Source organism: Bos indicus, chromosome 2, assembly GCF_029378745.1.
Source record: "Bos indicus isolate NIAB-ARS_2022 breed Sahiwal x Tharparkar chromosome 2, NIAB-ARS_B.indTharparkar_mat_pri_1.0, whole genome shotgun sequence".
In the NCBI taxonomy this organism is placed as follows: Eukaryota; Metazoa; Chordata; class Mammalia; order Artiodactyla; family Bovidae; genus Bos; species Bos indicus.
Window position 1 is genome coordinate 124568178 of NC_091761.1, and position 17232 is coordinate 124585409.

At 49.3% G+C, this 17232-nt stretch overlaps 2 protein-coding genes across 8 annotated transcripts in view; one reads left to right on the forward strand and one right to left on the reverse strand.

Annotated features, from left to right (window-relative positions):
* TAF12 (TATA-box binding protein associated factor 12) overlaps positions 1-2056 on the forward strand; it is a 23924-nt gene extending 21868 nt beyond the window's left edge. For all 7 annotated transcript variants that reach the window (XM_019979884.2, XM_019979867.2, XM_070775291.1 and 4 more), the window contains 2 exons: positions 253-341; positions 1832-2056. In XM_019979884.2, coding sequence (XP_019835443.2) covers positions 253-341; positions 1832-1867 — 125 coding nt within the window. In that variant the 3' untranslated portion in view covers positions 1868-2056. The remainder of the gene's footprint in view (positions 1-252; positions 342-1831) is intronic.
* On the reverse strand, positions 1924-11313 carry RAB42 (RAB42, member RAS oncogene family). The gene is made up of 2 exons (XM_019979848.2): positions 11030-11313; positions 1924-10383 (listed from the first exon to the last, which is right to left on the reverse strand). The coding sequence occupies exons 1-2, from the start codon at positions 11266-11268 to the stop codon at positions 9960-9962; spliced, it is 663 nt and encodes a 220-aa protein (XP_019835407.1). The 5' UTR covers positions 11269-11313; the 3' UTR covers positions 1924-9959.
* Positions 11314-17232: the final 5919 nt, after the last annotated feature.

Genomic DNA, 17232 nt, shown 5'->3' on the forward strand with positions numbered 1-17232 from the left:
CTTCACACCCAAAATTTTGACTCATTTACCTCCTTTTTCCTTGCAAGAGGGTCAAACAGTGTCCTCTAAAACCTTTAAGGCACCATACGCAGTTACCTATTTGGATCCCATAGAGCCGCTCTTCAGAGTTACTATTTATTAGTACAGTGGATTGCCCAGGTTAGTCCTCCCTGACCCTTGTCTGAGAGTCACACTGCACCCAGGCACTCTCTTCCTGGTCCCCTTATCTCTGTGTGGGCTTCTTCCTTACAGAACGCCAGTGGAACATGTGGATCCCAGGGTTTGGCTCTGAAGAAATCCGACCCTACAAAAAAGCTTGCACCACAGAAGCTCACAAACAGGTGAGAAGCCTTCAGAGTCCCAAGGCTGCCACAGCTGATTTCCTTGAGTTGTGTCTCAGAGAGAAGGCACACAGCTACCATCTGCAGCTGGGAAATGACTGCGGTGTCATTTCCCCCAAATGTCAGAGAGGGCAGGAGGCAGCAAAGCTCCATGGTACATCAGACATGTTTTTCCTTGGTACTTCGCTGTTCTCAGTGAGGTCTGTTTTTTCTCTCAACTCTGATGAGAGAAAAAATTGAGTGTCTGTGGTGTTGCTTAAAGTTGTTGATTCTAGGTTCTTCTAACATGGATGGAACTTACGCCCACCACATCTCATTAATGAAATGTTTCATTGTTGCTGATTTGAACATCATCTAGAACCCTCTGACTAAAGGGCAGTTTAAGGAAAGAAGTATGCTATACTTATGCCAGGAGGTAGCACCCAGGCTGCTCTGTCAGGCATTCTGGCCTCTGCCTCAGTTTAACCTTTGTTCTCTGTCCCTCTTACTGCAGAACTGAGGGGTCAGTAAGAGAATCTGTCTCCACTTCTGCTGGAGAACAAGCTGTCCCAGTCACTAGTCAGTCTCATAGCAATGTTGGCCTCCATTTGACAAATCTTAATTTAACTGGCTACTCTGATTTGAAAGTGGGCTCTTTGCAAGCTTTAGATGGCCACAGTTGGGCAGTTCTGACTGAGTGTACTTTGCTTTTCCATAGCTTAGGATCTCTGGATGGGTATGTTTACAAAGCTCACAAAGGAAGCTCTATAAGGAGACTGCTAATAGCCTAAGTGCAGTGTTGTTCAGATGGGAGTCCCTCAAGGCAGTGGACAGTCAATTTGGTTCTGCTATCAAATTGTCCACTTTTAGCCCTATTTATTTATCAGTCAGCAAATATCATAATGTTAAAACAATCTCTTAGTCAAAAAGAGTGAGCAAAGCAAGTCATTAATTTGGCCAGTGGCTAGTAATAGGAAGATTTGAAACCCATGATCTGAATGTTGCCCTGATGGGTTATGGTGGAAATTATTAGAGTCAGTTTCCTCCATTGCAGGTCATCCAGTGTGAAATATCAGCTCCCTTTGTGTGTTGGCAACAGGCTCAAAACAGAGGCCTCTTCCCTTTTCACCATCATCAGGAAAAGAGAATGGTGACGGGGAGTAAGCCTAGAAAACACCTATTTTGATGGCCTGTCCCTTTAAATCCCCAAAAGGCAAGAAGTGTCAGCTTCTGCTTTTAACTTTTTTTTTTTTTTGCCATCCTGCTAGCATAGGGCTCTTTGAGTCTTTCAGTCAATGAAATGGGTCTACTGGCCAATAGAAACATCTCTTAGGGCCCCGCAGACTGCACTTTAGTTAGAAGGAGTCTGCTGAGCTGCCCTGTGCCTGTAAGTTCCTGAGGACTCCAGCCTCAGGAGTGGTGTAGAGCATGCTACCTGGTAACCACACATGGATTTCCTGGACAGTTCCTCACTCTAACCTGTGTCATTGCTTATTTCTCTCTCCTTTCAGAGAATGGCGTTGATCCGGAAAACAACCAAGAAATAACGCACGGAAAGCTCAGGGGATGGACAGCAATGTATTCGGAGATACTTGAGCTGAGACCTCAGCCATCTCATCCTTGGATTTTTTTTTTTTTTAATGCTTTACAGAGAAGCATATATTTTTTATTAACAGTGCAGCAATATCTATAATGACTGAGAGGATCTGCCAAAAGAATAAAGCCTCCTACCCCAACTTCCAGTCCTTGTTCCCTGCCGTCTCAAAGAAGAGCAGTGTATCTTCCAGAGAAGATTTTATTTGTGGTTTATTATGTAAGTGATTGAATAGGGGACAAAGCATTATGGTCTTGTTTGGTGAGAGAGTATTAATATTAGCAGGATTTTTAGAGGTTTCTGTTCCCTTCTGCCTCCCCCTTCTCCCTGTACTTTGTAATGTCAGTGTTTATATGAATATGACTTTCATTTGCTTTTCCAGAATAAAGAAGTTATTAATCGAAAGAAACAGGGTACATGGCTTACAGCCTTTGAGATGCCAGAGAAGGATAAGCAAGGCTGAATGTGGGCCTCTAGTCAGCAGATGGCAGCACTATTATTCATTTGTATGATGGAGGAAAAAACCCAGGGGTTTTTCCATTATTTTTACTCCAAGGAAGACCTTACCATCAGCAGGACTTGCAGTCCAGTCTCTCTGCCATAACAATCGAGCAGGGTGACCTTTTCTTATCAGCCCTAAACTGAAGAGGCATCCTGATTTGGGGAAATTGTTTTTGATATGCTTTCTGGAACTTCTGGAGTTCATCCTTGATGCTGAGAAAAGATAGCAGGAGACTTGGGGGAAGGCCTTTCCGTGCAGGCTTCTGTCTGTTTGTAGTTGTGGAGATCCTAGTGTTTTCACCATCTCACAGAAGAAACCAGGTGCTTTGAGACGTCAGGGTCATGACCTCCAGTGGCACCTAGCATCATCCTGTTCTGTGCCTGGCAGAGACCTTTGTGGATCATGAAGTTTCCAGGAGCTTCAGGGAGCGTGGCTGCCCACCCAGGGGCCACCAGCACAGACACATCCCCCTTGCCCTGCTTTGGGTCTCTGCCTCCTGAGACTTGGTCTGTGGTGGGACCCTGCTTTTTACTCCCTCCCACCTTGAGTTTGGCCCCATGACCCCTGTCTTCACAGCTTATAGATCTCCTGAGTGAGCAGCTTAAAGTCTGTGCTGGATGTCACCGTTGCTTTTGGCTGAGGTCTCAACATAATAAACACCCAAAGAGGCAGCCAGCTTCTCGCCTTCCTCTGGCATCACCTGTCACTCAGTCATCACTCTTGTGGCCTCCCACCAGCCAGAGGATGTTGAAGGGTTGTGCTTTCTCCAGAACCTCCTGATGCTGCTGGGGGACACTCAAAGGATGTTCTGTTGGTGATTACCAAGCTGCAAAAAGCCTTCCACCGAGTTCCTGCAGTAGGAGCGAGTCATTGGCCTCGGCAGCCAAGAAGGAATCCAGAATTAGTTTTGAATCTTCCATTGAGGACAGAAGAGGGCAGGGAATCCGGGCAGTTTAATGGCAAGAGCTGGGTTGAGTCAGAAGACCTCAGTTCTTGATCAGCTGTGTGACAGGTGAGTGCATTCCTCCAGCTGAGACATCTTGTCCTGTGTGCTTCCTGAGAGGCTTGTTCATCCAGCGAGTGTTTATAAGCTGTGCCCCTGCCCATGCCAGGCATGGCCAATGGTGATGAATGAACACAGGGAGCGTTCCTTCCACCGAGGGGAAGGGAACCTGCCTCTGTGACGAGAACTACAAAGCAGAGGCTCCCAGGGTCAGGGGAGAGAGTCTGAGCAGCTGAGCTGTAATCTAAGGGATCCATGGGAAGGCAGGGCCACTTTAAAGGAGAGAGAGCTGCACATTTGCCAACCCCAGTGCAGTGTGGTGAAGTGAGACGGGCCAGGTCATGCAGTGTCTTGTAGGCCTCAGAAGAGTGGGCTTTACCCAGAAAGCAGGAACCATTGAAGGATTTTAGGCAGAAATGTGACATGGTCAAATTGGTGTTTTGAAAAGATCACTCTGGCCAGACAGTGGAGGGGATAAGAAAACATTTGTAGAAGCAGAGGTTCATAAGAACTTGTTGCCTGGACTGAGGTGGCTGTAACAAAGTGGAGAGAAGGGAGATTTGACAGCCGTTTAAGTGGTGCTCGTGTGGACTTGGTGACTGGATGTGGGGAGAAGGGTGTCACCAAGTATCTATAAGGGATCTCCTAACTCGGTGTCTGGGGCAGCTTAGCCTGGGTGCAAGGCCTTCTACCTCACTAGCTAAGTAACCAGGCCCATCTGATTCCCAGAGCCCTGCACACTGAGCACACAGACGACTTAACACATGCTGAGCAACCCAGGGAGTGGGGAGCAGGGCTGGTGAATTCGTGTGCTCCGGACAGAACTTAGGTGCCATGTGTGTGTCGAGCACCTTCTGTGAATAAGCTTGTTTCCCCAACAAGCGTGAAGAAAAAGTGTTAAGCACTTTGCAATAATGTCATTTAACCCCATTTTTCAGTGAGGCAACTGAACTTGAGAGATTGTAAGTAATCTACTCAAGATCACACAGGTACTGGTGATAGTGCTAAGGTTTCAACCAGGTCCCTCTGACTCCAGAACCTGCTCCCCTGACTGTGCCCTAAACTCTCTCCCCAAGTCCTAGCAGGGCACAGAGAAGGGAGCGACAGTGCATGCAAAGACCTGGAGGTGTGAAGAAGTCACCTCATCAACGTGGCTGAAGCATAAGGTGCTACATCAGGAGAGAATGGTCAGAGGTGAGCAGAGTAAGCCTGGGGGTGGACAGCCCTCAGGCCTAGTGGTGGGGTCTAGTGCCCGTGTTTGGAGTCTGCCATGTGTGTGTCTTGCAGGGGGTTGGGAGGGTGTGGGGAGCCCAGCTGGCTGACCCTGGGCTTCCCACCCCTCTTCAGCCTGAGCATCACCTCTCTCAGCTGTGGAGCATTTTAGGGCTGTGGGAAAGATCCCATCTGACAAGATTCTGATGCTACTGAAAGTCGCTCAGTCGTGCCTGACTCTTTGTGACCCTGTGGACTTGTCCAGAATCCTGGAGAATACTGTTCCCTTCTCTAGGGGATCTTCCTGACCCAGGGATCGAACCCAGGTCTCCCACATTACAGGCAGATTCTTCACCAGCTGAGCCACCAGGGAAGCCCTCTGATGCTAACAGCAGGCATATAAACAAAGTTTGAATCAACCAAAAGGCAGCTGTAGGGGGTGGTCACAAAAACGGGTGAGTTTTGAGGACCTGGAAGGCACCGTTTGGGATCCAGAAGGCATCCTGGAGGGGGTCCCTCCTGCATGGGGTAAGGCAGGGAGGAGGAGGGCAGCGCTGGACTGAGGTGTCACAGTTCCTGTAGTTGGGAAGCTCCCCAAAGCCCCAGTGTAGTCCTTTATCCTCCAGGCAAAGGCCCCTTCCCTTGCTCTTTGTTTAAAAAACTTGGGCTGTGCTGGGTCTTTGTTGAGGCACATGGGCTTCTCTAGATGCCCCACGTGGGCTTAGTTGCCCGTGGCCTGTGGGATCTTAGTTCCCCAGCCAGGGATCGAATCCTGCTTTGGAAGGCAGATTCTTAATCACTGGACCACCAGGGGAGTCCCACCCCTTCCCTTTCTGATGGGTGGACTCTCCCCTCAAGGGTGGGTGGTACAGAAGGCAGAGCAGGGGCTGAGCCCAGGACCCTTCCTGGCCAGCTAGACCCCTGGGCTCTGCCTCCACAACTCTCAGACAAGTCTACCCTTACCGCCTGGGTGATGCGGTTGGCAAAGATGCCCTCCCTGCAGACCCCATGTGCTGACCTCTTTCTTCCCTCTGCTGACCTGAGTCCCTGAGCGTGGGCTTTGCAGTGTGAGGCTTACCTCTCCCAACATTGGGACTCCTGCGGGACACGCCCCAGCCAGGGGTTGTAGAGAGGTCCTCCCACATCTGTAACCCACCAGGGCCAAGATCTAAGAATAACTCATAAAGAAAAGGGAGAGGAAAAAAAAAAAAAAGGGGAGAGGAAAATAGGATGGGCTTGCTGCTATTTGTTGAAGCTGAGTTATGAGTACAAGAAGTTCTTCACACTACTTTATACTAGTTTCTTTATTCTTGGTTATGTTTCAGATTTTCCCTAATGGTCTTAGAAAGCCCAGTGTTCCCCTGCTCCAGAGCTTCTTCGAGGGAATCAGCCCGGTCTCAAAGAGCTGCCCTCTAGTGGGCCAAAAAGGTACAGCAGAGCCTGAAATTTGCAGAGGAGAGCCGTTCAGTTAAGTGCCCTGAAGGCTCAAGGAAAGAAATAGGTTAGGTTGGACTAAGCTTTGATGGGTGAACAGAGTTTTGTCAGAGATGGAGGAGGGACATTCCAGGCAAGGGAATCACACACTAAAGACGCAGAGGGGCCTTGTTGGCTGAAGTAACCTAACATTAAGTGTTAAGTAACCTAACACTTAGTCCACGTCATAATTAATCCTCTAACAAAACTGTGAGGTAGAAATCATTCTCATTTTACCATAAAGAAACTGAGGCTCAGAGGTAGAGGAAAGATCTCCCCAGAAGGCTCTGGTTCCAGCCTGCGCAGAGTGGGTCGGACAAACCTTCCCTCTTCATCTGCCAGGTTTCAGTGGCTCCCAGAATAGGTAGGGTCTTCAGAAAGGGTCTCCCGAGTGGCAGACCTTCAGTTCTGTTCCTTCTGAAGGGCACAGGGGATTCAGGCCTGGGCTGCAAGGTTTTCAGATGAGGAAGCAGCTCACGGAAAGGCTTGGAGGCCAAGTAGCCTGTGGGGAGCCCAACTCATATCTCTGCAAGAGGTCAGGACCTTTAAGAACTTTGTTAGCGTCTGGAATTCTTACTTCCCTGAAGTATGTACTTTGGCGGTCTCTGTTCCCTAACAGTCATAAGAGCAAAACCCTCAGGGGAAGAAGTGGACTTCCACCTTCTGAGCTCCTAGTGCCTAGTGAGGAATACTGCCTTTGATTTGTCATTTGATCCTTTCTAAAACTTGTGTTAGTATTATCCCCATCTTACAGATGAGTCCACTGAGGCTTAGATGAAATGAGTTCCCCAGGGTCCCACAATTGTATATAGCAGAGCTGAGATTCAAACCCAGGTTTGACCAAAAGCCTGCCCTATTTTTGGCAGCTGGGATAATGCAATGGTTGAGAGGAGGCCATGTTATTCTGAGTGTTGCAGGCTGATCAGATAACACAGGGAGGGAGGAAAGTGCTAGGGTCTTCCAAGCAAAGGGAACAGCATGTGCAAAGCCCAGGGCTGTAGGTGGTTGGGAAGCTGGGCAAAGCAGGTGGAGAGGCCGTAGGACCAGATTAGATTGGACTTGGGGGAAAGGGTTTGGATTTTACCCTGCAGGCAATGGGGAGCCAGGGAAGAATTCTAGGAGAGGAGCAGCCAGGTCAAATCTGTATTTTACAAAGATCCCCTGGGGCAATGTGGATGCTAAGTCACATCCAACAGGCCTGAGACCCTCAAGATGGGTGATACAATCTACACTAAAGATCGGGGTGGGGGATGCTGAACTGAGATAGCAATGGCAAACTTGTTGGCAGATGGTACATAAGAAGTGCCCAATCAGAGCTGGACGCTGTTCTGCCTAGATCTCTGCTTTTAGCTTGGTTCTTCCTCCTCATCTAGGTTCTCAAATCAAAGGCCATCTCTTGAGAGAGACCCTCCTTGACCATCTGCTCTAAAGGAGCCCCCATCACCCTCAGGCCCATCTCCCGGATCTGTGGTCTTTATAGCACTTACAGCTAGGACTCATTTAGTCCCACTTACTAGTTTTATCTCTTCCACTAGAACGTCAGCTCTAGGACTACTTTTCTTTCCTGTTCACTGCTGTATCCCTGGAGCCCAGATCAGAGTAGATGCTCATTTTAAGACATTTTTGATGAAGGAATGATAACTCTAAAGCAAATAATTTCCCTCTCCTGCCTACCCTTTCTCATCTGCGAAATGAGGATAGTCATGCCAACCTTGCAAGATGTTCAGAAGAATGAGTGATGTTTTAAAAAGTGAAGGCAGGGAAGGAGTAGAGCACAGAGAGGTCCCCTCCTGGCCCAGGTGCCATGGCGAGGAAGCTAAAAATCACCAGAGTAAAAACTTCCCAAGACCCCTAGGAAGGAGGGGTTTTCAGTGACAGGTTACTGAGGAGGAATCTTGAGACTCAACGAGGTAGAGTAACTGGCCCCAGGTCACAGTGAGTAGGGTGGCTGTGCTGTTTTTGCTGTGGCAACTGCCCTGCCCTGCCCATGCCCGCTGGCACAATGAGACCGCCCAGATACCCCTTTACACCTGCTGTGTTGCCTGTTCAGTTGCCATGTCTAACTCATTGCGACCCCATGGACTGCAGCACACCAGGCTTCCCTTCCGTCACTGCGTCCCGGAGCTTGCCCAGGTTCGTGTCCATTGTCAGTGATACCACCCAGCCATCTCACCCTCTGTTACCCTCTTCTCCTGCCTTCAGTGAAGTGTAAAGATTCCTCTCTCCATAAAGCCTTCCTGCATCGCCACTGGATATTTTGTGCCTAGCAGCTTCTATGGCAGGTTAAGTTCCCCAGCAGCCAGATTCTGAGAACAAAATCAGTGTGCAGACTTTTATTTTTTTAGTATTTACTTCTTTGGCTGCTCTGGGTCTTAGTTGCAGCAGGCAGGATCTTCAGTCTTCACTGTGGCATGTGAGATCTTTAGTTCCAGCGTGTGGGTAATTGTTCCCTGAGCAGGGATTGAACCCAGGTCCCCTGCACTGGGCACTCAGAGTCTTAGCCCCTGGACCATGAAAGAAGTCCCCTAGACTTTTATATATAAATTTTTTTTCCATGCCATGCAGACTGTGGGATCTCAGTTCCCCAACCAGGGATTGAACCTGGGCTCTTTGCTTTGAGATCACAGAATACTAACCACTGGGCCGCCAGGGAATTCCAAGGGTGCAGACTTTTTTTTTCCCCTTGTATTTGTGTGCAGACCTTTATTAGGAAATTCTTTCTTAAAAAAATATTTACTTGGCTGCACCGAGTCTTAATTGTGGCACTCAGGATCTTCGATCTTTATTGCAGCATGTGGGATCTAGTTCTCTGAGCAGGGGTCGAAACCAGGCCCCCTGCATCAGAAGCTCAGCGTCTTAGCCACTGAACCACCAGGGAAGTCCCTATTAGAAGATTCTTGAGACCAATACCTGCTTGGGGGGGAGGAAGGGAAGAAAGCAGGATTGAGCAGAATTTAGCTGTGATGCTGTCCTAACAGTGGCCTCGACCCCATGGAGAATGATGAAGATGGGTGTTTCCTTCAGAGTTGAGGCAAGAAGGCCAGGCCTTTGAACACTCCCCCACCGCCCCCAACAGATCTGATACATTGATGCTGGACTGTGGGCTGCCCCAGATGAGCAGGCAGTTCCCAGAGACAGCAGCCTGGGCTCCGCCACCACATTAGCACTCCCAGCAGCTAGGAGCTTTGGTGGGGAGGAGGCCATGGGTTCTTCAGCCCTGAGGGGAGATTTTGGTGGCTAACCAACAGTGTCCACCACGCGCCCAGCCAGAGAGCTGTTCATATTCATCCCTGCCTCTCCAATCCGTTTTGGCTGTGATTTGGCAGCAATCAGGGTTTTAGGACACACTTTCTCATCCAAGCCTGAAGACCTGGCTCGGCCTGAAAGCCCCTGCCCCCCTCCTCGCCTGTGTAGCAGCGTCCACACGCTGAGCAGCTCGGCATCCGAGCCCAGGGACACTACCTGAAACGGCCACATCCTAGCCAAGAGAGGAAAGAGCAGCCGCGATGACAGTTCTTGCTGTTCGATTCTCACCGTTCGGGAGGCTCTGGCTGTGGCTGAGCAGAGCGCATCCAAGATCTCAGTCATGCCCACAACCCCCCACGAGTAGGGTCTGTTATGCGCTTCTCTGACCACAGAGGAAACAGGCTCCAGGACAGGAAGCTGCGCACCTGGCCTCTCAGACCTTTCTGGTGGAAAAGGGGCTGAGCTCTGAGACCCCAAAATCCAGGAGGCATGACTGTGCCAGGATATGGTTTGTAATAACTGTCTGAATAGATTCTGCCATTTGGCCTCCAGAGAGATACGAACACTCCCCATCCCACCAGCACTGCTTTAACCCTTTCCCTCCTAGAGTCAACACCTGCATGGGCCCGGGTGCTGCATCCTGCTGGGCAGCCTGGAGATCTGGGTGTTCTGGATGAGCCGCACACCCCCCCAGTCCTCCTCCAGTTTGATGGCCCCTTGCCACAAGGCCTGCTGGATGGTGTTGGCAAGGGTGTCAAAGGCCAGGTCCACATTGCAGTTACTTTTGGCGGAGGTCTCCATAAAGCCGATGCCCAAGGAGGCAGCCAGCTCCTCCGCCTCCTGGGTTGAGACACAACGGGCACTCTGCAGGTCACTCTTGTGGCCAATCAGCAGGAAGATCGCCTTGTCAGGGCCCTGAGTGGCCATGACCTCCTGATGCCAGTCTAGAATGTGTTCAAAGGACTTCCTGTTTGTCACATCAAAGACCAGCAGGACACCCACCACATTCCGGTAAAAGGACCTGGTGATGCACCTGGTGAAGGGAGTAAGGTGGGAGAGGGTTATGCTTTCAGCACACCGGGCCCTGCGTCCTCCTCCATCCAGTGACTGCCTCACACCCCAATTTCAGCTCATCTCACACTGCTCTCTGCTTCCCTTTTCCCCGGGTCTGTGTCTCTCCCAAGTTACTGTGTGTTCCTCAGTCAGGGAGCAGTTTGATTCCCATACTCTCCTGACCATTCCTGGAGAAAACCTGATGTTTTCCTGATTGCAGGTTTCCCCATTTCTCTCCCTGGCAAACTCCTACGCATCCTTCACAGCCAACACAAATTTCTCTTCTTTCCACTTCTCCCTGACACCTCCCTCTCTGCGCTTCTGTGGGCCCTCTCAGCACCCAGGTCATTCATCCCTCTAGGTTTCAGTGTCGAATATTCCACTGGGGCCGGCCGGGCCAGGTCTCAGGCATCAAGCTCAGGGGCTCAGCCCACCAGCTGTTATTTGTAGGATGAATGACTCAAGCGTGAAGGACCCGGGCCCGGGGCAGGGACCCCCAGATCCTACTTGGGCCACTGAGGGCGGCGACTCTGAAGGATCCCCATGGTCACCCCGCCCCAACCAGAAACCCCTCACCCCAAACCCTTCTCGTCCCTCCCCCGGCCCACCTTCCACCCACCGCGCACCTGAAGCGCTCCTGGCCCGCCGTGTCCCAGAGCTGCAGCTTGACGCGCGGCCCAGCCTGAAGCTGCACAGTGCGGGTATAGAACTCGACGCCCACCGTGGGCGCCGACTCGAGCTCCAGCTCGGGCTCGGGGATCCCGGGGGCGCCCCTCATGTAGCACCGCAGCAGCGACGTCTTGCCCACGGCCGCGTCCCCCAGCAGCGCGATCCGAAACTGGTAGCGGCAGCCCCCCGCCTCCATGGCCAGCGTGTCGCCTCCCGAGACCCGGCGGCCAACTGTGCGATCCCGCCCCCACCCCGCAGCCACGCCCCCGCCCCGCAGCCACGCCCCCGCCCCGCAGCCACGCCCCCGCCCCGTCTCTGGGCCCCGCCCCCCGCCTCCAGGAGGCCCCAGAGACACCCAGACCCGGGCCTGGAGAACCTGGGGCGTCTTCAGCAACGCCGAACCGGATGCCGAGGAAGCCACCCGGCCCGGTGGAAACATCTGGACAAGTCACTTCCTTGCTCCGAGCCTCAGTTTTCTCCTCTGTAAAATGGAGATAATAATCTCTACCTCAAGGAAGAAGAGATTAAACTAGATAATGTGGGGAGGAGGGCTACAGAGGACCGATCACCACACCCAACGTGCACTGGCCTGAGACTAACAGCGCCAGAGCAACCACTTCGTTCACTCTTTGAGGTGGTTTCCCTTTGCAGCCCCAACTGTCTGTTAGTCCCCCCGTTGCGCCCCTGCTGCTGGACCTGGAGAAAGTTGATGGTTTATACATGCACTTTTCTCACCCAGATGCCCCTTTCCTGGAGCCCTACTGGCCCTGGCCTAGAGCTTCCGGCTCAGTGTTCAGGTTCAACGGTTCAGCAGGCCCCACTGCTTCCCCGCTGCCTGCCTGTGCTGGGCCCCAGGGTCCAGAGAGAGACTTGGACACAGTCAGGTAGAGGGGGCAGGGTAGACAGACAACTGAGAGTACAGTTGGCTTGTGGACTGTACAACTAATGTTTATGAGATGAGATGGTCAGTTTCTTATGCTTTGGGACAGCAACCCTCTGAGAAGGCTATAGTGTGCCCATTTTAGAGTTCAGGAGACCGAGGCTCAGATGTGTGGCTTGTCACACATCTGACTTGTGTGGTTTACCCTTGATGCCAAAGAAGGGGACTGGAAAGCAAGTTCCCAAAGGACCAGGACAAAGTGGGTTGGGGCAAGGGTAAGGCAGATGCTCCGGCATTCAAGATCTCCTCCACTCTTTCCAATCGGGTCTTCTGAACACCCAGGACATCAAGGCTCAAGGTTGGTCCCAAACAGCTTGTCTGCTGGTTTAATCCCACTAACCCACAGTGGGTGGATGTTGCAGTTTAACAGGTTGGCAGTGGGAAGCAGTTCTCACTAAGGCAAACCATCATATCATCACATTTCCTCCATATACAACCTGTGAGTAGATGTTGCACAGAGTCGGACATGACTGAAGCGACTTAGCAGCAGTAGCAGCAGCAACACAGTTAAGTAACCAGCCCAATATCACTCAGCACAGAAGACAAAGTAGTGGCCAAATTTGTTTCTGGCTGGACAATTTGGGGACCTGGGAAGGCCCAGGTTTCCTAAATAAATCAGTGAGAAACCATTTTGTTAAGCCTCCTAGTAACTCTGCCCTTCGGTCACTGCACTAGCCTGAAGGGGCCCAAGTCTCTGCTCACCCCCACTCCAGGAGAGAAAGAGGAAAATCAGGTAGGGTGTGTATGTTGGGGGAGGACTCCTCCCTGCCAGTTCTGTCCAAACCAGGAGAGTCTGCCCCAGTGCCACCTGCCCCTCTGAGGTTTCCATCAGGATGTTCTCATCACCTTGCTCTGTTCAGCTGGAAAAACAGTTTCTGCATCAGGCCTGTGCAGAACCGTTTCCCCCCATTCCACCCTCTCTCTTCTTTACCCACCACTGTTGCTCCAGCTGTGCAGAACATCTTTCCTCTTATTAGCCCAATGCCAAGAACACTCCCTTTCTGCTCTTCAAAGGGTAACTAACCCCAATTTTAGGCCTCAGGTTAGATCTGTGTCTTCAAGAAGCCCCTCATTGACTGGCTAGTGAGGTCACAGGCCCTTTTGTCCTTTGTGATGTCTGTCTCCCTTCTAGGCTCAGGCCCCTTGAGGACAAGGACCAGAGGCTGTATCCTCAGTGCTTGGCTCAGTAAATATTTATGGTTGTATGAATGAAAAAAAGTGGATGTGCTATTCATTTATTCATTCACTCATTATTCATTCAAATACCACAACAGAGTTGGACTCAGGGAGCCACGGGGTCAGAAAAGACCTCTTGGAAAAGCTGAAGCTGAAGCTGGGTCTCCAAGGACAGTGGAAGCTGGGGAGGTAAGCGAGGAAGGGTACTCAGGCAGAGGCAGTGGGTGAAGGCAGACAGGCATGGGACAGCTTGAAAGGGAGTCTGAACCCAGACATCCCAGAAGCCTCTGTGGTCAGCATGTGGGCAGAGTGCGCTGTCAGCATCAGACTCCTGAACTTCCCCTCCTGGATGTGCCTGCTGTGGGCTGGGTCACGCGTCTGCCCCTGACTGCACCTGGCGCTGGAATCCAGTTGTCAGCTGACTTTGTCATAGACTGCCTGTGTGACTCCCCAGGGGGCGAGCCCTTTCTCCTCCCCAGCCCTGCTTCCCTTCTGCGAAGTGAGACAAATCATGGCGTCCTCCTCTCAGGGCAATCCTGGGGTAACTGTGTGTCATAGCAGGTGTATATTTGCGTTAGACCGATCTTAGTGTTTTCTTTTTCCTTTGTTTTATTTTGTAATTAATGAATCTTATAATTGGAATATAATTGCTTGACAGTGTTGTGTTTCTGCTGTGCAGCAAAGTGTATCAGCTCTGTGTATACATCTATGCCCTCCCTCCTCCATCTCACCCCTCTAGGTCATCACAGAGCAACCAGCTGAGCTCCCCATGCTACACAGCAGGTTCCCACTGGCTATCAGATCTTAGTTTTATTTTATTTCTTTAATTTTTAAAATTTATTTATTTATTGGCTGCTCTGGGTCTCTGTTGCTGCTTGGGCTTTCTCTAGTTTCTGTGAGCAGGGGCTACTCTTCGTTGCAGTGTGTGGGCTTCTCATTGGAGTGGCTTCTCTTGTTGCACACCATGGGTTCTAGGACGTGTGGACTTCAGCGGTTGTGCCACGGAGGCCTAGCTGCTCTGCCACATGTGGGATCCTCCTAGACCAGGGATCAGGTGATGAAAGCAAAGAGGAGGAGCCAAATCACCTGTGGCTTCAGAGGCCAACACATTTATTCCAAATGTGTTGAGAAGTCAGTGATTGTGGGGCAGGTGAATTACATGATCTGAATTTTCTCTTGCTTACTTCTTTGTTTTTAGCATCTTTATTAAAATGTAATTGATACAGAGTAAACTGCACATATTAAAAATGTACAATATGCATTTTGACATAAGTGTACATCCCCAAAGCCACCATAATTGAGATAATGAACATCTATTATTCTCAAAAGTTTCTCCATGTCCTTCTTTAATTCTTCTCTCCTGACCTCCTCTCCCAGACAAACACCAATCTGCTTTCTGCCACTAAAGATTAATTTGTATTTTCTAGAATCTTTATCATACAGCATATAGTCTGGCTTCCTTCACTCAACATGATAGTACTTCACTGTATTAACATACCACAATTTGTTTATCCAATCCTTGTTGAAGGACATTTGTGTTATATTCAGTCTTTGGCTATTACAAACGCAACTGCTGTGAACATTCATATTCAAGTCTTCGTGTGGATGCATGCTTTCCATTTCTCTTGGGAAATACCTAGTACTGCAACGGCTGGGTCAGGTAGTAGGTGCATTTTTACTTATTTAAAAACTGCAAAATCGTTTTCCAAAGTGGTTGCACCATTTTACAGTCCTGAATATCGTATGAAATTTCCACGTGCTCTACTTGTCCGTCGTTGCTTGACTTTGTCAATCTTTTTAACTTTTTAACTTTTAGCGCTTCCACTGTGTTTGTAGTGTTATGATATTGAGCGTCATTCATGTGTTTATTTGCCATCTGTTTATCTTCTTTGGTGAGGTGTCTTTCAAATTTTGTGCCCCCCCCTTCTTTTCCCCCTTTTTAAAAATGGAGTGATTTTACTCTTTGCTGTTGAGTTTTAAGGGCCATTTATTTGCTTATAGGTTTCTCATCGTGGTGGCTTCTCTTGTTGCACAGCACAGGTTCTAGCTCAGGCTTCGGTAGCTGCAGCACGTGGGTTCCATAGGTGTGGCTCACACAGGTTTCAGAGCGCAGGCTCAGTAATTGTGGCCCACAGGCCTAGCTGTTCAGCGTCATGGGGGATCCTCCTGGACCAGGGACGGAATCCGTGTTCCCTGCACTGGCAGGCAGATTCCTAACCGCTGGACCACCAGGGTAGTTCCTTAAGAGTTCTTTATGTTTTAGATGCAAGACTCCTATTCAGTGCATGTTTTGCAACTATTCTCTCCCAATTTGTCTCTTATTAAAATATATAATGGAAATTAAAAAAAAATTATTTATTTGGCTGTCTGAATCTTGGGCATCTCAGGTGGCTCAGTGGTAAACAACCCATTTGCCAATACAGGAGATGCAGGAAACAGGGATTCAACCCTGGAGGACCACAGCAGCCAACTCTAGTGGCTCAGACTGTGGCTCAGATCATGACCTTATTGCCAAATTCAGACTTAAATTGAAGAAAGTGGGGAAAACCACTAGACCATTCGGGTATGACCTAAATCAAATCCCTTATGATTATACAGTGGAAGTGAGAAATAGATTTAAGGGCCTAGATCTGATAGATAGAGTGCCTGATGAACTATGGAATGAGGTTCGTGACATTGTACAGGAGACAGGGATCAAGATCATCCCCATGGAAAAGAAATGCAAAAAAGCAAAATGGCTGTCTGAGGAGGCCTTACAAATAGCTGTGAAAAGAAGAGAAGTGAAAAGCAAAGGAGAAAAGGAAAGATATTCCCATTTGAATGTAGAGTTCCAAAGAATAGCAAGGAAAGAAGAAAGGCTTCCTCAGTGATCAATGCAAAGAAATAGAGGGAAACAACAGAATGGGAAAGACTAGAGATCTCTTCAAGAAAATTAGAGATACCAAGGGAACATTTCATGCAAAGATGGGCTCGATAAAGGACAGAAATGGTATGGACCTAACAGAAGCTGAAGATATTAAGAAGAGGTGGCAAGAATACCCAGAAGAACTGTACAAAAAAGAGCTTCACAACCCAGATAATCACGATGATGTGATCACTGACCTAGAGCCAGACATCCTGGAATGGGAAGTCAAGTGGGCCTTAGAAAGCATCACTAAGAACAAAGCTAGTGGAGGTGATGGAATTCCAGTTGAGCTATTCCAAATCCTGAAAGATGATGCTGTGAAAGTGCTGCACTCAATATGCCAGCACATTTGGAAAACTCAGGAAAACTCCAGGCCACAGGACTGGAAAAGGTCAGTTTTCATTCCAATCCCAAAGAAAGGCAATGCCAAAGAATGCTCAAACTACCGCACAATTGCACTCATCTCACACGCTAGTAAAGTAATGCTCAAAATTCTCCAAGCCAGGCTTCAGCAATACGTGAACCGTGAACTTCCTGATGTTCAAGCTGGTTTTAGAAAAGGCAGAGGAACCAGAGATCAAATTGCCAACATCCGCTGGATCATCAAAAAAGCAAGAGAGTTCCAGAAAAACATCTATTTCTGCTTTATTGACTGTGCCAAAGCCTTTGACTGTGTGGATCACAATAAACTGTGGAAAATGCTTCAAGAGATGGGAATACCAGACCACCTGACCTGCCACTTGAGAAACCTGTATGCAGGTCAGGAAGCAACAGTTAGAACTGGACATGGAACAAAAGACTGGTTCCAAATAGGAAAAGGAGTATGTCAAGGCTGTATATTGTCACCCTGCTTATTTAACTTATATGCAGAGTACATCATGAGAAACGCTGGGCTGGAAGAAACACTAGCTAGAATCAAGATTGCTGGGAGAAATATCAATAACCTCAGATATGCAGATGACACCACCCTTATGGCAGAAAGTGAAGAGGAACTAAAAAGCCTCTTGATGAAAGTGAAAGAGGAGAGTGAAAAAGTTGGCTTAAAGCTCCACATTCAGAAAACGAAGATCATGGCATCTGGTCCCATCACTTCATGGCAAATAGATGGGGAAACAGTGGAAACAGTGTCAGACTTTATT